We start from the raw sequence: 27,725 nt of genomic DNA, 5'->3' as shown, positions 1-27,725 counted from the left end.
TGAACAAGGGCTGGGGGAGGAGACGCTAGGGAGGGGGGGAGTTTCAGGGGCTGGCTGGTGGAATGGCTGGGAGACAGACGGGGCTCTGACCCCCCAAGGGGGCTGTGGTGCCCTGGGATCCCAAGATGGACCTAACTGAGGGGGTCCTATTGTCTGTGCCTGCAAGACCTGTCTTGGACTGTGTTCCTGTCGTCTAAATAAACCTTCTGCTTTACTGGCTGGCTGAGAGTCATGGTGAATCGCAGGAAGCCGGGGGAGGGGGCAGGGCCTTGTGTCCCCCCACACTCCGTGACAAGGGGAGAGGGTGGAAAGAGGCAGGGAAGAGAAGGGGTGAGGATGGGGACTTGGGGGAAGGGGTGGAGTGGGGGCGGGGTCTGGGGTGAGCGGGAAGCTTGGGGGTCCGTGAAAATTTTTAAATCAAAATGGGGGTCTTCGGGTTGCTAAAGTTTGAGAGCCGCTGCATTAGGTGCTTATCTGCATCTTTAGGCACCTATATACCTTTAAAAAACTGGCCCAACATTCTGTAATATGATAGAGGCGCTATTTACAGAGACTGCTAACTTTTCTAAATAATTTAAGGATGAAATTTATCTTTCTTAATCACAATTGGTAAATTTAAAGAACATGGTATCAATGCATTACATTTGATAGCTTTTTTTTTTTTCTTTCAAACTGTACTTTAAAATCAAGTTGGCAATGAAATGTTCAAATGTGCTTCAAAGTCACATTGCAACTATCAAATGCAGATTTTGGCATGTAAATATTAAGCATATTCTAAATAAAAGAAAACTAGATACATGTTCTACTGCACTGACAGATATGAAATTTACCTTGGATTTTCTGACTGATCCATGTCTTCTAATCTAGATTTAGATTAGAAAACAGAGTGGTATGAGTATTGTCGGAGAAAAACAGAGTTCTCACTATTTGTTTAGGTATAGCAATAAGATGCTTTATTAACTTCCACAGTATTTAAAATTAAGCATACCATACACATAGTCTCATAGCTCTAGAGCATACAGTAAATTTATTGTGAAGATTACTTTTACCCAAGTAGTTTGGCTCTCTCTTTAACCAGAGGACACCCTCTCATTCTCCATAGTGGTAAAATGGCCTTACATTTTCTTCCATGCTTCTCTTTACCTTCCTATTTAGCCAGGGCCGTCCTTACCCGTACGCCAAGTATGCAGCTGCGTAGGGCACCAGGAAACTTGGGACACCAAATTTCCTGGTGCCCTGCGCAGCTGTGTACTGCTCCAGCCCCTGCCCCACCTCTTCCCCAGGCCCCCTGCCCCGCCTCTTCCTACCCCTGCTCCGCCCCCACTCCACCCCTTCCCCAAAGCCCCCGCCCTGCTCTGCCCCCACCCCGCCTCTTCCCACCCCTGCTCCACCCCAGACCCGCCTCTTCCCGGCTCTGAGGACTGCAGGAGGGCCAGGCCTGCACTCACCAGCAGCAGGAAGTGCAGGGACCTGGCCCCAGCTGCGCCGCCGGTGAGTGCTGGGGGATGGTTCCCCCTGCCCCAAGCCAGCTCCCCCTCCCCCCATGGAGGCCTGCTCCCCGCCCCCCCGCACAGGGGGGCTGCGTAAGGCCCCAAAATAGCTAGGGATGGCCCTGTATTTAGCCCTGTGGATTTTGGTTGCCTTTTACACTGTTTCAGTTTTTATTGGAACATGTAGTCTCTTTGTTTGTATCTTGAGTACAGTTTTTACTTTCCCAAGTGCTTTTCCCAGGTATTACTGAATTCAAACAATTTTCTTTAACTCCTTTTGCATTCTCAGGGAGTTTTATTTTCTGAAGTCCAGTATTTTTCATTATAATTCTTTCTACAGAAACTCATCAGAATTTACAACCTGATGAAATTATGCTTGATTCCATCTTGAGAGGACAGCAGTGATAAGGCCAGCACGTCCCTGCGGCCTGCGCTGCTTTCCGCAGCTTCCATTGGCCAGGAATGGCAAACCATGACCCCTGGAAGCTGCGGGCAGCCGTGCCTGCAGACAGTCAATGTAAACAAAGTGTCTCGTGGCCCGCCACCAGATTACCCTGACGGGCCACGTGCGGCCCGCGGGCTGCAGGTTGCCCACCACTGAGCTAAAGAGTCATTTTCAATAACTGGTGGCATCAGTGAATAGGGTCTGATCGTCTATCACTGAAGTCAATGTAAGGTTTGACTCATTGCTGGCCTATACCTTTTGGGAGGGAAGGTATCTGCCAACAGAAGTGGGGGGTCCATCAGTGGATAAAATATTACCCTTCTTCACAACAACATTATTTTTACAGGGTCTGGGTTATCAGTAGAAACACTTGCTAGTCTCCCATCTAATTTCTCTAAGAAATCTAGAGAACAACCAAGGATCATCTATTTTTATCTTGTTCTTCAATCCAAATGGTCTGTGCTGTGTAACCAAAATACTAATCGAGAATAAATCAATGTATCCTAATGTTTGGGGAGACACAAAAATAGTTGGTATGAACAGGGGGTTGGCCCTGGAGTGCAGTAAAGTAAAAGTATCCCATCCAACTTTGAAAACCTCAAGGATATAACTGAGCTTCCACTGAGCAGGGTTGTATAGCATCGCCTTCTGTAAACAAAGTTTCCTGTACTGCAACCCCTCATCTTGCTTTGTTTTTATGCCCCTTCAGTAAACTTTATTTACTATTAATTTCATCTCCCAACTGAAGGTCTTGGTTTCACCAAGTCTCTATCATTCTGGTTACATCACACTTCCTGAAAACACAATTCTAATCCAACAATCAATATATTACTAGCATTTGTAGCAGGCACATTTATCCTTTACTTCTTTCACTCTTTTCTACATTTTTTTACTGGTTTCATTTTACCTTAGGAAAGTTCCCTTTGTGTATCTCTCACATCCACTGTTGAAAGAGTCAGCTTGGAAATCCCATCTATTATACCCTACACACTTTAAAAAACAAGTACTTTCTAATATGCGCCTGTGATAGGCTGTCTACCTCCCTATACACACACACTAGGCCTGAAGAGGAAAAATAGGACAATTAACCTGGAGGAGAGCCAGGACCGGAGAAGGACTAATGCTGATGAAGCCAAGCTGGGTGAGGAGCTGAGACAGGCTTAGGCCTTGTCTATACTGCAAAGTTTTGTATGCAAAACGGGAGGTGTACACACTATAAAGCTACTTTTGCCGACAAAATAAAACCACCTCAACGAGAGGCTGTGATGTTATCTGATTAAAATATGACCATATAGAACATTGTTGTTATATATTTGCAACAAATCTTGTACAAAGGTTGTCAAGTAAGGTGCCTATGGAAAGGTTATGATTTGCTGAATATGATTATGCTATTTGTATGCATGTATCATTTTTGTATTTGAAATTATGAGTATTGGCTCTATACCTGTATTTCAAATGTTTGCTCCTGGGGTAACGCCCACAAGGTATTTAGCCTGCACATCTTGAAGGAACTATTCAAGTAGAATGGCCCATTAAAGGACATTTAACTTACAATGGAAGACACCTATCTACTCTTAATGGACTTTCCTGCTGTGACTAGGCAAAATCATGCATGGACATGTGACTTGGAGTTCAAACACCATCTTGTTACTGTAATTTTCCACAGTAAGAACAATGGGATTCCCTCCACATGGCAGAAGATATAAAAAGCACTGGAAACACCTCCATTTTGCCTCTATCCTGCTCCAGTCTCTATCCTACTCAAGCCTTTGGACTAATGGAAGTATTCTAACCAAGGAATTGAGGACCTTCCAATGATTTGGAAGCAGCCAGAGACTTGACTTAAGCCAGCAGTTCATTCCATCACTGCTACAAGCCTGAACCGAGAACTTTACAATTAATGTATGTATTTGATTCATTTAACCGATTTTAACTCTCCCTTTTCTTTCTTTCTTTCTTTCTTTCTTTCTTTCTTTCTTTCTTTCTTTCTTTCTTTCTTTCTTTCTTTCTTTCTTTCTATCTATCTATCTATCTATAAATAAACCTTTAGATTTTAGATACTAAAGGATTGGCAACAGCGTGATTATTGAGTAAGATCTGAGTTTATATTGACCTGGGGGTGTGGCTGGTCCTTTGGGATCAGAAGAACCTGTTGTTTGATGAGCCTGGTTTTAAAGAACCACTCATCTTTAAATCCAGTGTTTTTGGTGGTGATGCAAGGACTGGAATGCCTAAGGAAACTGATTTCCTGATTTCTTGTTAGCCAGTGTGGTGAGACAGTTTACTTTCGTTGCTGGTTTGGTATATCTTATGGAGGAATAAAAAACAGTTACTCACTTCTCGTAACTGTTGTTCTTTGAGATATGTTGTTCATGTCCATTCCAATCAGGTGTGTGTGCATGCACGTGCACGTTGGCCAGAAGATTTTTCTCCTAGCAGCATCCGTCGAGTCAGCCTGAGCGCTCCCTGGAGTCACGCCTTCATGGCACCCAATATAGAGCCCTGCCAATCCATAACCCCCTCAGTTCCTTCTTGCCGGCTTCTCCGACAGGGATAGGAGGGTGGGTATTGGAATGGACATGAACAACACATCTCGAAGAACAACAGTTACAAGAAGTGAGTAACCATTTTTTCTTCTTCAAGTGCTTGTTCATGTCCATTCCAATCAGGTGACTCCCAAGCCAAATTTAGGAGGTGGGGCCGGAGCTGTCCACTGATTGAAGTACTGCTCTTCCGAAGGCCGCATCGTCTCTGGCCTGCCAGGTGATTGCATAATGCACAGTGAAAGTGTGTATGGAAGACCACGTCGCTGCTCTGCAGATTTCCTGGGTGGGAACTTGCGCCAGGAACGCCGTCAATGAAGCCTGCGCCCTGGTAGAGTGCGCAATGATCAGACGTGTGGGAACACCTGCCAGGTTGTAGCACTCACAGATACAGGACACGATCCATGATGGAATGCGCTGGGGCGAAACCAGCTAAACTTTCATCCTGTCCACCACTGTCACAAAGAGCTGGACCGACTTTCTGAACAGTTTTGTTCTCTCGATATAGAAGGCCAGCGCTCTGCTCCCTGTTGCTGGAATGAGGTTTAGGGTAGAAAACTGTGAGGAAGATGTCCTGGTTGATATGAAACTGAGAGATAACCTTGGGAGGAAGGCAGGGCGAGGTCTGAGCTGAACCTTGTCCTTAAAGAACATGGTGTAGGGCGGGTCTGAAATCAGGGCCCTGAGCTCAGATATCCTCCTGGCCGAGGTTATCGCCATCAGGAACGCGACCTTTTAGGAGGTAGAGCAGGGAACATGTTGCTACAGGCTCTAAGGGGGGCCCCATGAGCCTAGAGAGGACCAAGTTGAGGTCCCAGGCAGGGACCGGTTGATGGACATGAGGGTAAAACCCGTTGAGCCCCTTTAGGAATTGGCTGACCATGCGGTTAGCGAAAACCGAGTGGCCCTGTACACCCAGGTGGAAGGCTGAGATGGCAGCCAAGTGCACTCTTATAGAAGGCAACAAGAGACCTTCCTGCTTCAGATGTAGAAGGTAGTCTAGAATGTGTGGCACCGAGGCTAGCGTCGGGGGCGAGTCGCACTGCGCCAGCCAGACTAAAAATCTCTTCCACGTGGCAAGGTATGTGGCCCTCATCGAGGGTTTCCTATTGCCAAAGAGGACCCGTCTGACCTGGTCTGAACAGGAAAGTTCCGATGGATTCAACCATGGAGCTTCAATGCTATAAGATGGAGCAACTGTAGGTTTGGGTGTTGGAGACGTCCATGATCTTGTGTGAGAAGGTCTAGGGAGAACGGCAAGGTAATCGGGGCTCCCACTGACATGTCTAGGAGGGATGTGTACCAGTGCTGATGGGCCCAGGCCGGTGCTATCAGTATGATCTGAGCATGATCTCTGCGGATCTCGAGCAGGACCTTGTGAAAGAGCGGTATCGTCGGGAAGGCGTATAGGAGAGGCCCTCCCCAGTTGAGGAGGAACGCATCCGCGGTGGAGCCCAGGCTGTGATTCTGGAAGGAGCAGAACTGCTGGCACTTCCTGTTGTGTTGTGTGGCGAAGAGGTCCATCGGGGGAAATCCCCACCTCTGGACGACTGAATTTGCGACATCCGGGCGAAGGGACCACTCGTGGCTGCGGAACAACCTGCCGAGCTTGTTCTGAATCCCGGGGAGGTACAACGCAGGTGGATTATATATTCTACACAGAAGTCCCATAGGGGGTTTCCTGGCACAGGGGAGAGGAGCGTGCACCCCCGTTTGTTGATATAGAACAGGAGTGGCCAACTTGAGCCTGAGAAGGAGCCAGAATTTATCAATATACATTGCCAGCAGCCCTCCATCAGCTTCCCCACCCCGCTCCCATCGCATCCCATCCACCGGCAGCCCTGCAGGTCAGCACCTCCCCCTCATCTCCCTCCCGATCAGCTGTTCCGTGGCATACAGGAGGCCTTGGGGAGGAGCGAGAGCATGGCAGGCTCAGGGGAGGGGACGGGAAGGGGTGAAGTGGGGACAGGGTCTGTGGCAGAGCCAGGAGTTGAGCAGTGAGCACCCCCCAGCACATTGGAAAGTCGGAGCCTGTAGCTCCAGCCCTGGAATTGGTGCCTGTACAAGGAGCCGCATATAAACTCCTGAAGAGCCGCATGTGGCTCCGGAGCCACAGGCTGGCCACCCCTGATATAGAACATTGCAATCATATTGTCCATCATGACTGATACACATTGCCCGGTTAGGTAAGGGCGGAATGTTTGACATGCCAGGCGCACCACTCTCAGCTCTCTGACACAGATCTGCTTGCAAGCAGAGGCCTTGAGTTCTCCAGTCCCCAAATGAGATCCCCAGCCCAAATCTGATGCTTCCATCACCAACAATAGGGGTGGCTGTGGGGCAGCAAAGGGAACCCCTGAGCACACCTGGAAGGCATCGATCCACCACCGGAGGGAATCGAGGACCGGGCAAGGCAGGGTCACGATCCTGTTCAAGCTGTCCCGGGCTGGATGATAGACTGACGCTAGCCACGACTGGAGCGGCCGAAGCCTGTGTCTGGCATGTCGTACCACGTATGTACAGGCTGCCATGTGCCAGAGAAGCTTCAGGCAGTTTCTTGCAGTAGTGGTGGGAAACTGCATGACTCCCTGGATCATGTCATTGAGGGCTTGAAACCTCACCTGTGGGAGGAATGCCCTGGCTTGGGTCGAGTCCAGTACTGCCCCTATGAACTCTAGCCTCTGGACAGGAGACAGAGTCAATTTTGCTTCGTTTAGGAGCAGACCCAGGTTCTCGAAGGTGGCTCTGATAAATGCAACCTGAGTTTCCACTTGCATCCTGGAGCGGCCTTTGATCAGCCAGTCGTCAAGGTACGGAAACACCTGTACCTGATGCCTCTGCAGAAAAGTGGCAACAATCACCATGCACTTGGTGAATACTCAAGGTGCTGCTGACAGGCTGAACGGGAGAACAGTAAATTGGTAGTGGGAACCATTGACCACAAACCTGAGATACCACCTGTGGTTCTGAGCGATTGCGATGTGAAAATACGCATCCTTCAAGTCAAGGGCAGCATACCAGTCTGCTGGATCTAGTGAAGGGATGATGGAGGCCAGGGAGATCATGCGGAACCTGAGTTTCTTCATGAACTTGTTGAGCTCTCACAGGATGGTGCCAGAGGCGGAGGTGTCAGGACTACAGGCGCCAAAGGCAGGTATGCAGCGGATAGCGGAACGAAGGTGGCTGAGGCCACAGAAGACATCGTGGAGCGGTGACCCTGGGTTCCTCCCTGTCCTTGGTGAAAGGCCCAAGGGGTCCTGAAGGACCACTGAGGCGGGTTCTGCCACTGTGTAGGCCACGCCTGGGGCTCTCTCCTTCTCTCCCGGACCACGATCTATGACTTCTGCTCCTCTCAGAGCAATAGGAGTCGGACTCTGACTCCGAGGTCTCTGAGACTGAAGACCACCTCGAATGGTCGGTACCTCGAATGTCAAGAGCTCGGGGAGCGGGTAGGCTCTCTGTCTGAATAAGTTGGTGCCAAGAGGCATGGCGAGGGGAAATGCCTCAACATCATAGCCGGCTTCCCCTTCCACTGCACTGGAGGATGGGGCGGGTCCGCCGGCGTTGAAGGTTCCTCCCTCCTGGCGGGCAAGAACGGTACCGTTAGATGTAGGAGGTTCCAAGCAGCCTGATAAGCTTTTGGTGTCGACGGGAGCTGTAGCTGCTGTGTCGGCACCGGAGACCAAGGCCAGACTCGACTGGCCCTGGCAGGGGATCCAGAAGAGTGGCCCACCTGGGGTCTCACGTTTCTTGGTTTAGCCAGAGGGGAGCGATTGTCTGGCTTCTTCTTCTATTGAGGCACCAGCAAGTGGGAACGGTGCCTACTATCAGACAGGCCCTGGGGGGAGCCATGTTGGTGCCGAGTGTCTTGGGAGGAGTCCTTTCTCAGCGCTGAGCTTGATGACAGTGCTGGGGCGCTCCGTGTCGAGGATGACGCATTAGAGGTCAGGTCCCCTGAACCCAGGTCGGAGTGAGGGCGTAGAGCTGCCTCCAGGAGGATCACCGTGAGCCGCTGTTCCCTTTAAGAGTTCTAGGATGGAATTCGCGGCAGATCTTGCAGCGATCTTTTTGATGGGTCTCCCCCAAGCACCGTAAACATGAGTGCAGATCACTCTTCGGCATGCGCTTCACACAGGCCACAGTTTTTAAAACCCGGGGACTGCGGCATGCCATAGTTCCGGGGAGCTGTGGAAGGGGGGGGGGGAGAGAACCCCCAACAATCTCTATACTAAGAACACAACCTAACTAACTATATACAACCAGAGAAAGAATGAGTTTGCTGAACAAGAGCTAAGGGAAGTTCCAGCCACCGTCACTAGCGGTAAGAAGGAACTGAGGGGGTGGCAGGTCGCCAGGGGGCGCCCAGGCCAACCCAGCGGTTGCTGCTGGGGAAAAATCTTCCAGTCAATGTGCACGGGGGGGGGGGGGGGGAGGGATGAGGGGAGAGAAGAAAAAGAAAATGCTGTGCTGCTTTGGCATTCCTCAGCACAGAAAGGTTACAGAGCTGCTCAGGATGCCGCTCCCAGCAGCTGAGGAGACTGTGGGAGAACTCTGAGAGAATCACAGAACCATAGGCAGGCAGAGCAGGCTGCTGTGGAGAGGTTCAGAATAGGTCAGTCAGCCTGCTGTTTCCCCCACCCCAGGCACGCCATTCTCCTCTCCCTCCCCCACACATTTCAGTTGAAAAAGCACCTGACAATCTACTAGGCTGCCCCTGGAACAATGGGATTGAGAAACCTGCATCACGTGATGCTGCACCTGCCCCATGAGGCATTGCAAACCCTTCCCAAAGCACCCTGCAGCCAATTGCATAGTGGGATAGTTACCACAGTGCACTGCTCCCTGTGGTGATACAAGAGCTGTTAGTGTGAATGCACTCTGCCGACACAAGGAGCTAGTGTGGACATGCAACAGCGGTTTTAATTAAAGCGGCATAACTTTTGCCGACAAAACTTTGTAGTGTAGACAAGGCCTTGGAAAGAGAGGAAGTTGGAAGTACGAGAAGAGGGCTGCAAGGAGGAGCTCTTAAGTCACTCTCTAGAGACGGGCAAGTTGGCTAGGTACAAGAAGGAGTTCTATTGGGAGAGTAAGGGCTTGTCTACACTTACCTATGAGCGGCCATGGATGCATCGGCGGTCGGTTTAGCGGGTCTAGTGAAGACCCGCTAAATCGACTGCAGATCGCTCTCCCGTCGACTTCTGTACTCCACCAGATCGAGAAGAGTAGGGGGAGTCAATGGGAGAGCGTCTCCCGTCAACATTGCGTAGCGTGGACCCCGCGGTAAGTAGATCTAAGCTAACTCAATTTGAGTTACGCTATTCACGTAACTCAAATTGCATAGCTTAGATCGAATTTCCCCTGTAGTGTAGACAAGCCCTAAGTCCTGGAATCCTGCCTTGGACTACAGACTTTGGCAAGAAGATGGGAGGAGTTAGGTAGGCATGGGGGAGTGGACGAAGTACCAGTGTTAACCAAGAGATGGTCCAGAAGATTGAGAAGAGAGGGAGGAGGGAATCCATGGGAACAGCAACTGGGTCGGAGTTTGAGCAGACTGTGGTTGCTGGGCATAGAGTCCCTGGGTGGGATCCGAAGTAGTGGGCAGGCACAGGTTCCCCTATCAGCTACTGGGAAAGTACCAAAGAAGTGGATCAGAATACTGCCTGAGACTTCAGATAGACAGTTTGTCCAGTGGGACTTTGATACCCCTGGAAGAGGAAGACTATAGTGATCTGGCCGGAAGGCTGAGTCACAAAAAGAGAGCTGGAGCTACCACGGGCCAAATGAGCAATGGAAGGAGGTCCTAGACCTAATGAGAGCTGATCTCTAGACCCAGCCATGAGGAGGCATCACAACAAGTGTGCACATTACAGCACCACTCAACTATTCCACTCCTATGGTCTTGCTCATGAACTCACCACCTTCCCCAGTGCCCGGGAAGATTCCAGATCCCTAAAAGAAAGGTTCGAATTAGATAGGTGAACAAAATAAACTTACTCATCAACTTGTGATTCTTCCTTAGTGCAGCATCTATTCAATTCATTTCGTTTTATAATCATGATGATAGAACAAACAAGGACAGGCAGAAAGAGACAGAAACTTAGCAGAAGCCAGTTCTTCAAAGTGTTCCGGTGAAGTCTGTCAATGATTGCATCTAGCAAGGAAAGAAATATCACAGATCTTTATGATTTAGGGGTCTCCAACCAGAGGAGATATTATCCTGTATTTACCTGTTAGTGATAGAAAGGAATGGAACAAAAATGTGACTATAGCAGACACACCTGAAACCTGCAAACATGAGATTCCCCAAACTGTCACACTTTGAAAAAGGATGCTGTGAACAAGCAAGTTACTTTGATACTTTAAGGAATGATTGCACATAATGTTCAAAACATAGTACAATTGCCAGCTGGTATTCAAAAGTAGTTCAGGACCAGAACAACACACTATTGCATTATAGGATTGAAATGCATTAGCACAGCTATGATCAACAAAATCACTTAACATGTAATTTAGATTAGATTTTAAATCAGCTGAATCATATTAAGAGTCTTAGATTAAACAATGTTAAAATATAACAGCCAGTTGACTGTATCTAATCAAGATAGTACAATACATGATCACTTTCTTGTATCCAATAGCAATTCGTTTATTAAAATGCTGTTATCCATACGATTAAAGTAATATAATAAAAAGAAAGAATAGTATTAAACTTTTCTCTTCTTTTTCACATTTAAGATGTAGAACCTCATTTTACGTATTTCCCCTTAAAACGCAAACTCTTAACTGTTCCATGGTATATATTTCAGATATTTTTTCTTTTTTAGTGAAGGAAAAGTACAGAAAAGGGCAATAAAAATGATTTGGGGTATGGAACAGCTTCCATAGGAGGAGAGGTTAAAAGGACTGGGACTGTTCAGCTTAGAAAAGAGATGTCTAAGAGAGATAAGATAGAGCTCTATAAAATCATGAATAGTGTGGAGAAAGCGAAGAAGGAAGTGTTATTTATCTCTTCACATAACACATGAACCAGGGTCACCCAATGAAATTAATAAGCATCAGGTTTAAAACAAACATAAGGAAGTACTTCTTCACACTACGCACTACCTGGGGAACTCGTATATTTGGGTTCAAAAGAGAATTAGGTAAGATCCTGGAGAATAGCTCCATCAATGGCTATTAGCCAAGATGGTCAGTGATGCAACCTCATGCTCTGGGTGTTCATAAACCTGATTGCCAGAAGCTGAGACTGGATGACAGGGATGGAGCACTCGATATACTGTCTTGTTCTGTTTACTCCCTCTGAAGCATCTGGCACTGGCCACTGTTAGATGACAGGATACTGGGCTAGCTGGATGATTGGTCTGACCCAGTATGGCCATTCTTATTTTCTTAAATGTTTCACTGGGAAAAAACCAACACAGGGTACAGAATTTCCCAAGATAACTAACCACTTTTGAAAGTACTGTCAATACTCCCTCCATATCCTTTTGATGAAATTTTGCAATCTGGTGGCAGCCAGCCAGACCTACAGTGACAATTTCCTCTGTTGTTGCACACCTGAAATAAAAGGGGGGAAATCCTGTTTAATTACTTTTTATACTTTGTAGCTGGAAGTCTCAAAATATGGGGAAATCCCATTACACATGCTTTTAGGAAACCGTTTTACTTCAAGATCTCTCTTCTTTATAACCAAATTCTCAATTCTTAAAAACTAATCAACTGTCTGTTTCAGAAAACACATCAAATGTAAAGTACCACAGACTACTGTCTAGAAAGAAAACCAAGAATATGACTCTAAGTATCAGGAAAAACCAAACCAATTAGCCATGGCACGAAGACTTTGCATGCTAAATGTCAGCCCAAAGTTGCTTTTTCAGTTGGCAATTTATAAGGAAAATATCTGCAAATCCAAAATATCATTAATCTAAACAATATTATAATAATAATAACGTTCTGTTACTTACTCCATGGTCATTGCATTTTTTCTTTACATCACAGTTGTATTTCAGGACAGCAGCATCTACACATTTCTGGTTCATACAAATCTAAAAGCCAAACATACATACAATTCAAGGTCAACAGAAAGCATAGAAAAAAATTCTCTATGTTTGAGGGTCCTTTTCAGGCTGTTTAAGAGCAGAAAGCTGTTTACCAGATCCTATTTTATCTCAAAATATTTGGAAATAGTTCTTGGCTAGTTTAGAGTAAATCAGGGGACAAAACAGTTAATTTTATAACTCAGTAAGCCAGTGCGGCTCATCATTGCTCCAATATTACTAGCAACTTCTAAAAAGTGTATGTTTACATGGAAAACATTTACATTGCTAACAGTTTAAAAAAAGATTTGTTACCTTTTGCTTACCACAGAGAGTACCATCCTTCACCAACATTGGATCCTTCACTTGAGGCCCCTTCATATAATCTAAAGTTATGCATAAGGAATTCTGCACCCTGGCATAAATGACAGCAGCCTTTTCCTTAATGAATGGTCTATTACTCGGATATTGACAAACTAACTTCCCACACTGGAGATCCCTACAAACATATGAGAAGAAAATTAAAATTACATATTTGGCATATGACAGTTCAAAATATTAAATATTCAATCATACCATAATTTCCGTGAGAAGGGATAACTATACTCTGTACAGAGGGCTCAATTTTTGGGATCCCTTAGGTTTGCTTTGGTCCCTTGATGCAAAACACCAAGCTTGGAGAATCCACCTCAAGCTTGGTAAGTTGTTTCAATGGTTAATTACCCTTACTGTTAAAAATGTGTGCCATATTTCCAGCCAGAATTTGACTATTTCAACTTCCAGCCATTGGATTTTGTTACACCTTTGTGTGCTAGATTGAAGAGCCCATTATTAAATTTCATTCCCCATGTATTACTTAAAGAAGTACTGTTATGACATATATAAAACACAGAGACTGTTGCACATGTGAAATATTCCATGCACAGTAAAAAAAGGGTTTTAAAAAATTAGTGTCTAGGCTCCTCCTCCATGTGAAGCACCTTCCCAAAGCATCCCGATACTGTGGCAAAACCAGAGGGACACCTGAGAGAACACTTCTTCCCACATAATACCACAATGACAGCTGATATTTTCTTGCCAGAAGTCCTAGATTTATATATCACTGACTGAGGACAGGCTGTTCTTACTAGAGGGACCACAATGCTGGAATTTGTTTCCTGTGTTGGCCCAATGAAGCCTGAATTTTACTTCTGTGCCAAAAAAAAAAAAAAAAATGCCAAGCACAATATTTTAAAATTCTGTAAATTTTATTTGTCAAATAAATATGGAAGCTCCAGCATGGCACTGGGGAGCACAGGCCACTCTCTACCAGTTCCCTGGGCACCCGAAACATACAGCTGGGGAGGGTTGCATGACCACTCTTGTGGCTCCCTTTGCTTCCCCATCAGAAAGTCATTTTTCTGCAGGGAAGCAAATAAATCTGTGGGGGACATAAATTTTGCGCATGTGCAGTGGTGCAGAATTTCCCCAGGAGTAAAATTTGTTAGTCTTGACTCTTCAGGGAATGCTGCAAAGTCCACCAATCTACTCTGCTTGAAATAAAGTGGTTACATTTGCAAGGACTCTTTGGGTCACTTTGGTTAGGAATAACGTTTTTCACTTCCTTGCTTTTTTATCATGATATGGAGTTAGTGGTCAGTTTGTGATTTTTTTTTATGCAGCCAGTTGTCTGATTAATTTGTTTGTTTGTTTGATTTGCCCAGAGGACTAGATAGTGGAGATAACATTTTTAAATTAAAATAAATTGCACCCCTCAGAGCCCATCAAAATTAATTTAGAAGCAGATTTTTTAAAAAGTTTTAAAGCGTCTTTTGAAAGTATTTTATCAACAATAAAACATTCCAGTTTCAAGTTAATAGTTTTTGCTTCAATTTTAATTTCTGTAGGGCAAGAGGAAATGTAAAGTTTAAAGTATATAGACTCCAAATGTTTGCATTTATCTTAAAGGCAAAAATAGGTGAACTGAAATGCCTGGCAAGTGAAGAGAACCTACACAAAATAGGAATTTCTGAACCATGGTGGGATGACAATAATCAATGGGATTGTTATTTACTATTTGTATTACGGTAGCACTAATGCCCCCATTTGAGAATGAGAACCCTATTATGCTAGACACTGTACAAACAAGTTAAAAAGATATTATCTGCCCTAGAGGGATCACAATCTAGATTTCTACTGAAGCAAACAGAGAGAAGGAGCTAACAGTAAAACAAGGACATTTTGCTTAATAAGCAGTCATCTTAGTTCTCCCTCTGCCTAGGCTTTGTCAGACGGGATACTAGGTAGACCTAAAGTATAAACCCTATAGAAGAACAGAATAGGTCAGCAAAAGTATACTGTGTAACAGGGTGCCTTGCCCCATTAGGGTCCAAGAAGACTGGGGCTGGCCAGCCCTGTTCAATTTTCAGACCCTGCTGGAAGGAAGCAAATGATTATAAAACCAGCAAGTGGCTCAGCTGAAGAGGAGCTGCAGGTGGGAGAGAGGCTCCTGCAATAGACCCTGAAGCAGAGGGACTGAAGTGCATGTGTGTCCTCCTTTCAGTACTGAGAGAACCAAGTGGGGAAAAAGCATGTGGGAGCTGTAGCCTATGGTGGGCAGAGAAACTGTTTTGGTTTGATACTTTGCCTGAGTTTTCTGCTAAAGAGTAAAGCTGTGCCCCGAAAAAGATGTGGGGATGGCAGTGAGCTCTTCCTGAGCTGGGAAAACAGGCCAGCAGCTGTTTACATATACTTAAAAGATGCCATGGTTTTCAATTAAATAACGTCTCTGAGTGGAGAAGACCATACAGATCCTCAAAGGTATTTAGGCACTGATAACAATGGGCGTTAGGTACCTAAATACCTTTGAGGATCTGGGCCTAAAAGCCTAAATCAGCATACTGGTAATCTGCCACTGGGCAAGCAAGCTACTGCCTGCTCCTTTTGGGCAGTAGTGGTGGAACGTCAACTGGCAATCAAGCTGCAGTCGAATTCCTCCACCCTGCCTAATTCTTCTGGACAGTTTCTCCATATGATGGTATGCTGGTTGGGTAAGAAGACATTAGAGAACATTTTGATCACGATGCTTGTATGAGAATTTCTCTTATTACAGTAACATCATCCAGTAATTTCACTGCTACCTAGTATGGCAGATGAAATAGACCAGCAATCTAGCATGTCACAGTCCAGTGCCAATATGCCAAAGGAAAGTAGGCAATTTAAAGATCACTGGCAAACACTGTAACACAGGAAAAATTACTTTTATTTTTTTAACCACTTTGTTTCTGAACTCTAGTGTACAGAAGCAAAGTTCAGAAACAAACCCGCTAAAAATTTTCAAAATCCGAGTTACTTTCAACACAATCAGCCAAGATGTCATGCTTCATCTTGTACTACTCCTATAGGGAGACATTTCTATTTGTCAAAACATACTTCCATTCGCAAGTCTGGTAACCCGCCTGAGTGGAGCCGCAGTGTCCCATCCTATCCTTTTGACCATTAATTTCTTCATAACATGCGAGAGAGCCACTTTTTGAAGCTACAAATACAATAACATTGATTAGATTTCGTAATAGACTTACAGTAGTCAGAATTGGGAAATGCTTTGTTGGAACATCTAGCACATGCCAGTGCAGAATTGTTCTCTGCAATGTCTTCAGGTGCACTGTCTAGTCTAGTTTGCTGGTCACAGACACAGGGTTTCTACAAGACAAACTTGGGCTTCCTTCACAGCTATTCAGTTATGGCCTCCTCCTAGAACAAGTGGGCAACCTTCTCTTTTTCATTAGTCCCAAAATGCTCTGACAAGGCTGACATCAAAAAACAGGCAGAACAGGCAATTGCCTAGCGCAGCAAAAATTAGTGGTAGAAAAATGTTCAGTAATTGTTTATTTGGGTGACTATAGACTGGTAGAGGTATTTATTTACCTAGATCAGCAGAACCTCTAAAGCCAATCCTGTGCTCTACCATAGGAAGGTATATGTGTCAGGTGTGGTACTGAGAGTGTTTGACAACCGTTGGAAATGTGTCTAAAACGTGTGTACGTTGTTTCTGGAGTTAAAGGAATAGGTATAGAGCTTTCCTATTAAACAGAAGATATGGCGGTCCACATGTGGAACCTGTAATGTGTTCCAGTTAGGGGCAAGGAGAGGGCTCCGGTTGTTAGCACCAAAGTTGGCATGAAGCATCTTTTATTCCATACACCAGGAGTAAATAACCTGTCTCTGATGAAGTAAGGGGCCTTGTAGCTGCAGGTTGACAGCATTTTATGAACCAGATCAGCCTGGACAAGGATGGCAAAGACCCATCAGATCATCTCATTAGGCTTACTAATATAAGCCTCATTCACCTGCACATCTACCAATGCGATATACGCCATCATGTGCCAGCAATGCCCCTCTGCCATGTACACTGGCCAAACTGGACAGTCTCTACGCAAAAGAATAAATGGACACAAATCTGACATCAGGAATTATAACATTCAAAAAACAGTAGGAGAACACTTCAGACTCCCTGATCACGCAATAACAGACCTAAAAATGGCAATTCTTCAACAAAAAAACGTCAAAAACAGACTCCAACTGCAGAACTGGAATTAATTTGCAAACTGGACACCATCAGATTAGGCCTGAATAAAGACTGGGAGTGGTTGGGTCATTTCAAAACCTAAACCTAATTTCCCCCCTACTAATTTTCCCCTGTTACTCACACTTTCTTGTCAACTGTTTGAAATGGGCCACTCTCATTACCACTACAAATGTTATTTTTCCTCCCTTGGTATCCTATGTTAATTGAATTGTCTCGTTAGACTGACCTCACACTTGGTAAGGCAACTCCCATCTTTTCGTGTATTTATACCTGCTCCTGTATTTTCCACTCCATTCATCTGATGAAGTGGATTCTAGCCCACGAAAGCTTACGCCCAAATAAATGTGTTAGTCTTTAAGATGCCACAAGGACTAATCGTTGTTTTTGCTAATATAATAATGTTTACAGCAACTGCTATAGTTATGGCTGCAAAACACTTTCCATGATAGCCTTAATGTGTGGTATGCATCTTTCTAATCTTCATAAAATGTGGGTGTATGATAACAGTTAAGGCCACTAGAAATTCTGTTCAGTCACATACATAATAGGAAATGTTGCTAAATTCTAATTTACAGGCTAACTTGGAGTATCCATAGCAAGTTTCTGAAACTAAATTAGCTTCACAGTGAATTAACCAGGCCTTCTAATTGCTCCAAACCAACCAAAGCAACTTTACAAATGATTTTAGAAAGTCCATGACATGGTTAAAAAAAACAAAAACTCTTCACACCAAAATACCAGCGCCATTATCTCCTCTTCACTCCCCCCAACCAAAATGCCCTCTGGACTTAGGGGAATGAGCAGGCTGCTAGGATTCAGGTAGTCATGAGTTCTAGTCTCACCTTTTACACTGACTGGTCTTAATAAATCTCTGCACTACATACATGTATTTTATGCAGGCAGGCTTCACAGCACCACCAGAGGAATAAAATATAGTTATCCATATTTTACCCATGTAGTCACTGAAACATAAAAAGGTTAAGGGAAATACTCAAAGTTAGCTAGAAAGTTTGTGGCTAAGCTGTGAACAAAACCCAGATCTTTGATGCCATAAACCCAAGTCTTATCCAGAAAACCACAGTGCGTCCACGCAAGTTGCCTCAAGTATCTGTGCTTAGTTATGTCGTCTGTGACAAATAATAATTATCCACCTTCATAAGGTAGAAACATTGATAATAGCATTCACTAGAATTATATTTTGGAAACAAATAACTATCATTATTACCTTTACCAAAGAGTTTTTTACACTGTTTATCAGCAGTTTGGCACACTCCTTTGAAACAATAGGCTGTATTACGGTTGCATGGGTGCCCATCCATGACCCAGAAGTCAGGTGTACAGTGTGCAGAGGAACCATTGCAGTACTCTATTAGATCACAATCATCTTCGCTAGTGCTTCTACATAATGTACCCTTTTGCACAAACTAGTAGAAAAAAAACAGAAATAGGGGGCCGGTTCATGATATATAGAAAGGTTATAACTAGAGCTGTGTGGAGGATGGAGATTTGCAAAGGATTTCAAGATTCTGATACCTGTCTTCTGATTAGGAACAACACCCCCCACACTTCAAATTTCTCTATGAAAGAAAATAGCATGGGGGAAATCATTTAAAGTTGATCTAAATGTTTCATTTTGATTTCACAATTTTTATTTTAATATTACATAATATATCAAATAAAAATATTAAAGACAAAGAATTGAAATTATATTGTCAGAATTCTTTTCCCTTGTTTTCTCTTTAAATTTAGACAAAATTTACATGATCTTTCAAAGCATTTAGACTTTGACAGAACTGCACTCTCTGACTGAAAATGGTTTCATTGACATTTTTCCAATCAGCTCTAATTATAACTACTAAGGAACAGAATTTATGCAAATCAAAATATTTGATATTTATACTGATTAGTCAACATAACAGGAAAACCTAACAACTAGAAACACTTTTTTTTAAAACATAAGAGAGCTAAGCCTTTCAGCTTTTTGTTTTTAAAAACAAGTTTTTGTTTGATGACTTGAATAACAAAAAGCTGATCCCATGATACAAAGTGAAGATCCGCTTCCTGTTTGGTCATTTGAGTCATTGGCCTCTGTTTAACTCCTATGGCATGTGCACTTTTATTGGAAGTGCTCAGATAGAGTATTAAGTATGTGTTTATACAACTGCTTCCGTCAGGTCTCATTTACAATATTGCCTTGAATTATCAATATAATTTTGACAATATTTTAGATAGCTTGATATGTCAAGAGTGACTTGTTCTCTGGTTCTTTCTGTACGTAAGTATAGTAAGCAATAATATATAGTATGCACAATTTCCCGCAATCCTAAATACTCCTAAGTATTGAACTGGATTATTCACATACTTAAAGTTAAGCATTAAGTATCGGGGCTATTGTTAGATATGTGGGTTATAGTTAGAAAATGTGTTATGTTCTGATCACTCAGAATTTATAGCTTACCCTACATTTCCAACAACAATCTCCACTGATACATTTGATGTCTCGTCTAAATTTACAGGTGTGTCGGCAACACTGATTCCATAGACATTCCTGAAAATAAACCATAGAAACATTATAGATTTTAGAACAGGGGTTCGCAAATTGGGGGTTGGGACCCCTCAGGGAGTTGCAAGGTTATTACATGGCGGGTTGCGAGCTGTCAATCTCCACCCCAAGCCCCGCTTTGCCTCCAGCATTTATAATGGGTTAAATATATAAAAAAGTGTTTTTAATTTATAAGGTGGGGGGGTCGCACTCAAAGGCTTGCTATGTGAAAGGGGTCACCAGTAAAAAAGTTTGAGAACCACTGTTTTAGAATATACCACATTTTAATCCTGGCAAAAGATACCGGTTTGTTGACTCTGGAAATGGAAGTCTCTTTTTTCCCCCAAGGAAAGAAGTTAATTAAAAGTCCCTTTCTGACAGGAGGCATTTCAAAAACATTCTCAAGGGGGCAGTTTGGAGGAAGTTCCCAAAGCCTCAACTCATGGCTTACTGAATAATGCCAAGGACCCAGATATCTGAGGTAACTAAGCTTTGGCAGAAGGCTTCTGGAAGTATTAGTAGTAGTAGCAGTTCCAAAGTTGACATTTTAACATCTGCACTTGAGGCCACAGTGGTATTTTAATTCCCGTACTGAAGCACAACATGGAAAGCGCCGATGAGTTCATCTATCTAGACTACAAGCGGAGTTCAAACAGTCACCGCGAACCAGACATTATTTGACAAATAGGTCTTGCCACCTCCTGTATGGAATCCAGGTCTCAATTATGGATGTAAAAATATCATTGCACTGAGACAAAGTTCAGGATTTATCAAATCTGTGTACTACCTGTATTGCTATATAGGTCAGAAACCTGGAGCCTCTTGCGGGAAGACTTGGAGCAGCTAGAGCGGGGGCAGGCAAACTTTTAGGCCTGAGGACCGCATCGGGTTTCAGAAATTGTATGGAGGGCCAGTTAGGGGAGGCTGTGCCTCCCCAAACAGCCAGGTATGGCCTGGCCCCTGACCCCTATCTGACCCCACCCTGCTTCTCGCCCCCGGCCAGGACTCCTGCCCCATCCACCCATCCTGCTCTCTGTCCCCTGACCACCCCCAGACCCCCTGCCCCTAACTGCTCCATCCAAGCCCCCTCTTCCTTCCTGACTGCCCCCTGGGACCCCTGCCCCATCCAACCATCTCTTCTCCCTGACCGCCCCCAGACCCCCCGCCCCTAACTGCCCCCCATCACTGCTCCCCACCGCCCCATCCAACCCCCCCTCCTTCTTGACTGCCTCCCCCAGGACCCCTGCCCCATACACCCCCCCTTCTCCCTGTCCCCTGACTGCCCCTGGAACCCCCACCCCTGACTGCCCTCTGCTGCCCCATCCAACCACCCCTTCTCCCTGACCGCCTCTGGAACCCCTGCCCCCATTCAACCCCCCTGTTCCCCACCTTCTGACCGCCCCCACCCATATCCACACCCCTGGCCCCTGACCACCCCCCGAACTCCTCAGCCTTCTATCCAACCCCCCTCCTCCACTCCCTGCCCCCGTACCATGCTGCCTGGAGCACCGGTGGCTGGCAGTGCTACAGCCATGTCACCTGGCTGGAGCTAGCCACGCACTGCGCAGCACAGAGCACTGGATCAAGCGGAGCTCTGCAACTGCATTGCCCCAGGAGCTCGCAGCCCCGCCGCCCAGAGCATTGCACCCATGGCGCAGTGAGCTGAGGTTGCGGGGGAGGGGGAAGAGCAGGGGAGGAGCTGGGGGCTAGCCTCCCAGGGCAGGAGCTCAGGGGCCGGGCAGAACAGTCCCACAGGCCAGATGTGGCCTGAGGGCAGTAGTTTGCCCACCTCTGAGCTAGAGGCATTCCATATGTGCTGTCTGAGCCAAATCCAAGTACAAAGTGGTTTGTGTGAAATGTCACAATCTCACAGAGATTCGGCCTTCCTTCAATAGCTCATTATATTCAAAAGCAACACTGCATGCTCTTCGGCCAAGACACCAGAATGGACAAAAACACCCCAGCACACGGTGTTCTCAAACTCTCCATCGACACATGAAGGGGTGCACATCCTGGCCTACCTTGCGCCATCCATGAGGCCACCCCAGAGATTCATGGATTCGCATTACTGAGCCAGATCTGGGAACTTCACTATACAATGCCTAGTGTGATGCTATCAACCATGATCAATCTGGCTCTTGCAACAGTCCTCCATAGACTGTATGTGTTTGACCATGATGGTGAGGCTCGCTCCTTCCATTTTTCCCATCTCCCAGCCAGCAGTGGTTGACAAACAGCCTGATTCTTTGCCCAAAGTCTCTTCTTCTAGGGACCCCAAAAGGGAGTGATAGGCAGAATAGCTCATCTTCTCTTTATTCAACATATCAATTAGGCCTAATTTCTGACACTCCAATTTTTGTTCATTACTTTCCGGTTCCACACTTCTCTTGTTTGCCAGACATGATCTTAACACAATCCTTTAATAGGCTTTTTTGTTTCAACTAATTTAGTCATTCTGTCTCCTTTTACACATTTTTCTAACAATATTTTGTTATAGGTATTATTACATTTTATGAACTTTCACTTCTCACAGTTGAGTCCACAAATAAGGTAAGTTTTAATTTGTAGGCCCAATTATTACAACACCTCCTGCATAACACAGGCTATAGAAATTCCCAATATATTTCCTGTTTGAACTACAGCAAACCTTTTAGAAAAAATATCCAATATTGATTTTTAAATGGTCAGTGATAAGAAAATCCACCGTCACTTTTGGTAAGTTATTCTGTAGCAAGGTCAAAAGACTCACCGATGTGGCACCTCCTGCTGGTCGTCCTGGCAATTAGCTCTTTTCCAGCCTTGGAGCGCCCTCTGGCAGCTAGTGGCTCACCTGCTTCAGACCCCCACGTCTCTCCTGGACCCTGGTGCCCCTTTACCTCGGGGTTCTGCCCCAGCAGTACCCCCACACTCTGGGTCTCCCCTCCCAGGGGAACCCCCAACCCTCTAAGACCATCTTGCCTCAGTGGCTACTGCCAGTCATCATCTAGCCCCCTCTCACTGGGGCTGACTGCAGTCTTTAATGGCCGTTCATCACTGGCAAGGGGGTAGGACCAACTGCCTCTGCCTATCCCTAGGGTACACCTCTGTAGCCCATCCCTGCTTCGGCCCTAACCAAGGCCTCGGCCTGGAGCTCCCCAACTCCTCTTGCCTTTCCCCAGCACTGCTCTGCGTCAGGTACCCTGTGCTCCCAGGCAGCTAGGTCCTTCTCCGTCCAAGGCTGGAGAGAGACTGTGACTCTCATACTCCCAGCCCGGCCCTGATTGGCTGTCTCAAGCCCGCTCCTAATTGGCTCCCTGGGGCAGCCCTTTCCCAGGGCAGTTTTTAACCCCTGCCATACCGGAGTGGGGTGACCGCCCCGCTACATATTCCAATGGTTAATTATCCTCATTGTTAAAAATATGTGCCTTATTTCCAATCTAAATTTAGCTGGCTCCAACTTCCAGCCATTGTCTTCCAGACTGAAGAGCCCATTATTAAATATTTGTTACCCATGTGGGTACTTATAGGCTGCAATCAAGTCACCCTTGAACCTTCTCTTTGTTAAGCTAAATAGATGGAGCTCTTTGAGACTATCACTATAAGGCATGTTTTTCAATCCTTTAATCATTCTCTTGGCTCTTCTCTGAACCCTCTCCAATTATCAACATCCTTCTTGAATTGTCAACGCCAGAATTGGACACAGTATCCCAGTAGTGGTCACACCAGGACTAAATACAAGGTAAAATAATCTCTCTATTCCCACTAGAGATTCCCGTTTATGCATTCAAGTACTACATTAGCCCTTTTGGCCACAGTATCGCACTGGGAGTTCATGTTTAGCTGATTCACCAGGACCCCAAATCATTTTCAGAATCACTGCTTTGCAGGATAGAGTCCCCCATACTGTAAGTATGGCTTACATTCTTTGTTCCTTGATGTGTACATTTACATTTGGCAGTATTAAAACACATATTGTTTGCTTGCACCCAGTTTACCAAGCAATTTCAGCTAGACTGGTTTAAGTTTTGGTGAAGTTAGGAGGGGTTTATAATAGAATGGTGCAATAGCTCCAACCTTAACTACAGAGAGGCTACTGTCTCTAAAATAAGCAGAAAGTCACTGTACTGTTTCAAAACTTTAGTACCGGAGAACATTTGCTGACTTACCAGTATCAAACCAAATATTATTAGTATATAAAAACAGTTATGGTTGTTACACACATAATACAAAAACACAAAAGGAAATTAAAAGTCACTTTACAGTACATATCCTCTACTCTTCTACCCATAGGCACACATTTTATCTTCATCACAACTGCCATACACCACAGATCATGGATCGCAACCTTAACTCTATCTCCTCAACCTCCCCTTCTGTACACATCCTTTTATGGAACTTCCCCATCTCAATGCTATTAGTTGTGAATGTCTAATATAGTATATTTTTGTGTTGGGAAGGAGTAGATTAGTAATGGAGGTAATGGAAGGCTGTCATCCCAAGAAGGGGCAGATAACATTGTGGTAGATGGTCTCTGGTGTATACTAATTGTAGTAGAGTTAGGGTGTGTGTTTATGGAGGGAGGAATGTTTTGTTGGGAGGGAGTAGATTGGTGAAGGGTATGATAGAAAACCAGCATATAGTGTTCTTAACTGTTTTCACAATGAATTTTTTTGTATAATTCATTTCCTAGGGCTTTTATGGGGCTTAATCCTGCAAGGTGCTCAGCTCTCTGATCTGAGCCAACAAAGTACTTAACCAAGTGTTTAACTTTAATTATATGAGTAGTTTCATTGACTTTTTTCATATTTTTAAAGTTAAGCACATGTTTAAGTGCTTCCCTGGATTGGACCTATAGTACACAGTACCTTGTAGATACATTGAGATGGACACTTGTCTTAACATTTCAGAGAGGAGACAGATGAGGTGAAGGAAGGGTATGCCTGTAGGGGTGGTTCCTGGAGCTGTGCCACAGAAGTATAGCTGCCAAAGGCAAAGGTTTTATCTGTCAGTAGCTTCACATAAAACGTACTTAGATATGGGATAAAATATGGCATAAAAGCGTAGTTAACGATGGTGGTTTTATCTATCAGCTACCTGTTGGTGAATAAACTGTCAGTTAAAATAAATAACATCTGTTGCACGAGCTTCCTTCAAGTTTATCAATTTTGAAAATGTCACTTAATCAAAAAGGCAGAATGCCATGGACAAATTTCAACAACAATAATTTCAAATACTTTCTATTATAAATTTAAGAAATCTAATAAAGCTACATTTGAAATTCAAAGGGAAATTTCACACTGAACATCTATCTACATTTAGAGAAAAACAGAAATTTATGTTCCATTTTAAAGCTCATTTCAGAACACAACTCTGACTGTGAGATTGAGAACAACCACCTCCATAGCATTCCAAAGTTGAATGGTTTTTCTAAAGGGCTCCAGTTGGCCTTTCATCCAGAGGTCTTGTTAGCACCTCTTGGACCCAAAAGGTATCTCTTATATTTAATTTTCTCTTCAGTCTCAAGGTGTGGAACTGTGAATTATTTATTCATATTAAATTTCAGGGATTTATTTCCTAACCTTTTTTGTGCCACAGTCACAGTCCTCTCCTTCCTCCACTATTTTGTTGCCACAGACGGGAGCTCTATAAGATGCATTCAAATACGGTTTGTTCAAAAGGCATTCTCCTTCTCCATTTGCAATGAAACTTTGAAAGTCTCCTATACTGCAGTTGCTAAAGGCCTTTGTCCCACTGGAATGTCTAAAACATAAAGTACAATGTCATCGTTAAAATATTCTCCATGCTTTGTAAAATGTATATCCTTTCATGCCACTGAAATACTCTCATAAAGCAAAAATGACTTTGGTTGCAAAATTAAGGATTTGTTTCAATATGTCAACTGTCTGCCTTGCGGTTGAATGTGGCTATTAACTTGGCACCTTAAGTGCATTGATTTGCCTTCAACATTCTTCTTGGCTAAAATAAATTAAATAGAACTGGCAACCTCAAATTAACATAATTTATCCAAATTGGAGGCCTCATACCCAGCATGTCTGCCTCAATGAAGGAATAAATATAATTTTTTAAAATATGTTTGCAAGTTTGTGCTAGAATGGTGTTTGGGTCCCAGGCAGACTGCATGCTGCAGCCAACTGTGGGCAAGAAGCAGGCATAACATGCAATGGAGGATGCCCTCTTTAAACTAGGAAAACATAAGCAGAGCAGCAAAACCTTTCTAAACTGTTACTGTCTCAATCTCTACACTAAAGATACCGCAGGCCCTTCCTTTTCTGTCTCTTCCAGAACACTTGTTTATTCTCCTCAGTGAAAATTGAGCAATTGAGGTTAGTTTAATAGTAATCAATCTAGCAGTTACAATTAGGAAACCTATAACATAAATATCAGATTATTTTTTCTTTCCTATCATCAGTGGTTATATTGAATTGAGCGTATTAACACATACAAGCCCATTGAGAGAAATTTGGAGCCCCAGTACATCATGTTTGCTGGGGTCCCATCCCCTCCCTTTTCACCCCAGTTCAGACATTCCCATTACAAACATTGGGGGGTGGGGCTGAGCTTATGGGGCTGGTACAATCGTCTCTCCTTTCCCTCCTCTTGTCATCACAGACAATATAGCATCTCACAAGAAGACGGAACTCTCAGTAAATTATATTTTAATGACAGATTACATTATATGCTAATGTTAGAAACATTTAGGCCCTCGAGTAATTTTACGTAATAGAACTAACCATGTGAGTAAACTTACTTACATCCATAAGAGTTTGCACGATTGGGCCCATAGTGAGTACACAACTGTACATAGCATAAACTGGAAAGCTTAAAAAAAATGGTGGAGAAAACGGAGAAGTGTAGACTAGTTTTAAACGAAGAGTGACTGAACATTTGAAATTTGATAATAAAAGACCATATGATCTCTGAAGGTCCAAGTTAGGGCTTTTCCTGTATTCAGTGGCACATCATGAATTAGTGTATTTAATTTCAAGACTGTCGCTCGGCGGGAACATAGACATTAAAAGTCACATTGTTATCAACAACTGCTTAGATAGAGAAATAGGATGTAAAAGAGGAGAGAGATTTTGTACTGAAGTGAAAAGTGAAATGTTTCCTGTTACTGTTAGTCTCTGAAAGTACTATTTATTTATTTTAAATTTTTAAATCAACTTAGTGTTCATGGCAAGTACCCGACTGACAGGCAGCCTCAGACTGAATTACTCCCTTTATGCACATGACAAGCAACAATAGAGCAAGCTTTCCTGCACTATGTCACTAATCTGCTTTAAATCTTGTGGGACCATCTCCGGGATGAGAAAGTAAGTCAGTCTGTTGGCTCCTCTGCAGAGATTCCCAGCTGATGACATTTGTGTTGGTATAGTTTGGTTATATGGAAACATACCAACAAAGAGGAGGACTGTGACCTATACCTATATCTATCTAGATATCCATCCATCCATCTATAGGTCACAGTCCTATTCTTTGTTGGTATGTTTCCATATATCCAAACTATCCCAACACACACAGGCGCACACACACAACTTCCAGCCACTAATGAACTGTGATGGATTTAAAACAGTGATATACAGGTACAAAAGTCTACATACATCCTAATATGGCATTATTTAGAATGATAGCACTTGTAAGCATATTAAAACGGTTCTAAATATAATAAATAATGTAATGCTATGTGAGGTACATAAATTAATAATATTTAAAAAAAAAAACTTACACTGCTTTGGTATGCATTATGCAGGTGTATCCTGAACACTGACAGTCCCTAGAATCGTCATATGCTATTCCCAGACTAAGCCCGAGCAGCTGTGCAATGATGACTGAAAATGTCTCCAGTGTTATTGTTCTTTGATACTAATATAATAAGAAAGAAAGTACTAAAAGTTCATTCAACTGTGGAAACAAACTGTGATAAAAATCTAAATTTTTTGTTTTCTGCCCTGCCTAAAGTACACAAAGATATCTGTACTAGACATAATATATGAAGGAACGCATACTCCATTGTAAGGCAACTGCTCTGTCCCCTTCCAGGATTAGAAGAAAGTTACAAAGAACATATGTAATCCTGAATTCAAACACTCATTAATGTACTT

General features: G+C 44.0%; 1 protein-coding gene across 2 annotated transcripts in view; it reads right to left on the bottom strand.

Annotated features, from left to right (window-relative positions):
* The window catches only part of LOC101942705 (disintegrin and metalloproteinase domain-containing protein 18), a 95,968-nt gene that overhangs the window by 1,957 nt on the left and 66,286 nt on the right, over positions 1-27,725 (bottom strand). For both annotated transcript variants that reach the window (XM_065584716.1, XM_065584715.1), the window contains 10 exons: positions 27,350-27,486; positions 25,182-25,362; positions 19,540-19,629; positions 18,307-18,505; positions 15,926-16,031; positions 12,830-13,013; positions 12,443-12,523; positions 11,927-12,035; positions 10,473-10,629; positions 831-863 (listed from right to left, as the gene is read on the bottom strand). In XM_065584716.1, the coding sequence (XP_065440788.1) occupies positions 831-863; positions 10,473-10,629; positions 11,927-12,035; positions 12,443-12,523; positions 12,830-13,013; positions 15,926-16,031; positions 18,307-18,505; positions 19,540-19,629; positions 25,182-25,362; positions 27,350-27,486 (1,277 nt within the window). The remainder of the gene's footprint in view (positions 1-830; positions 864-10,472; positions 10,630-11,926; positions 12,036-12,442; positions 12,524-12,829; positions 13,014-15,925; positions 16,032-18,306; positions 18,506-19,539; positions 19,630-25,181; positions 25,363-27,349; positions 27,487-27,725) is intronic.

Source organism: Chrysemys picta, chromosome 2, assembly GCF_011386835.1.
Source record: "Chrysemys picta bellii isolate R12L10 chromosome 2, ASM1138683v2, whole genome shotgun sequence".
In the NCBI taxonomy this organism is placed as follows: Eukaryota; Metazoa; Chordata; order Testudines; family Emydidae; genus Chrysemys; species Chrysemys picta.
Note: the sequence above shows the minus strand (reverse complement) of the source record. Positions and strands in the feature narration are given on the sequence as shown.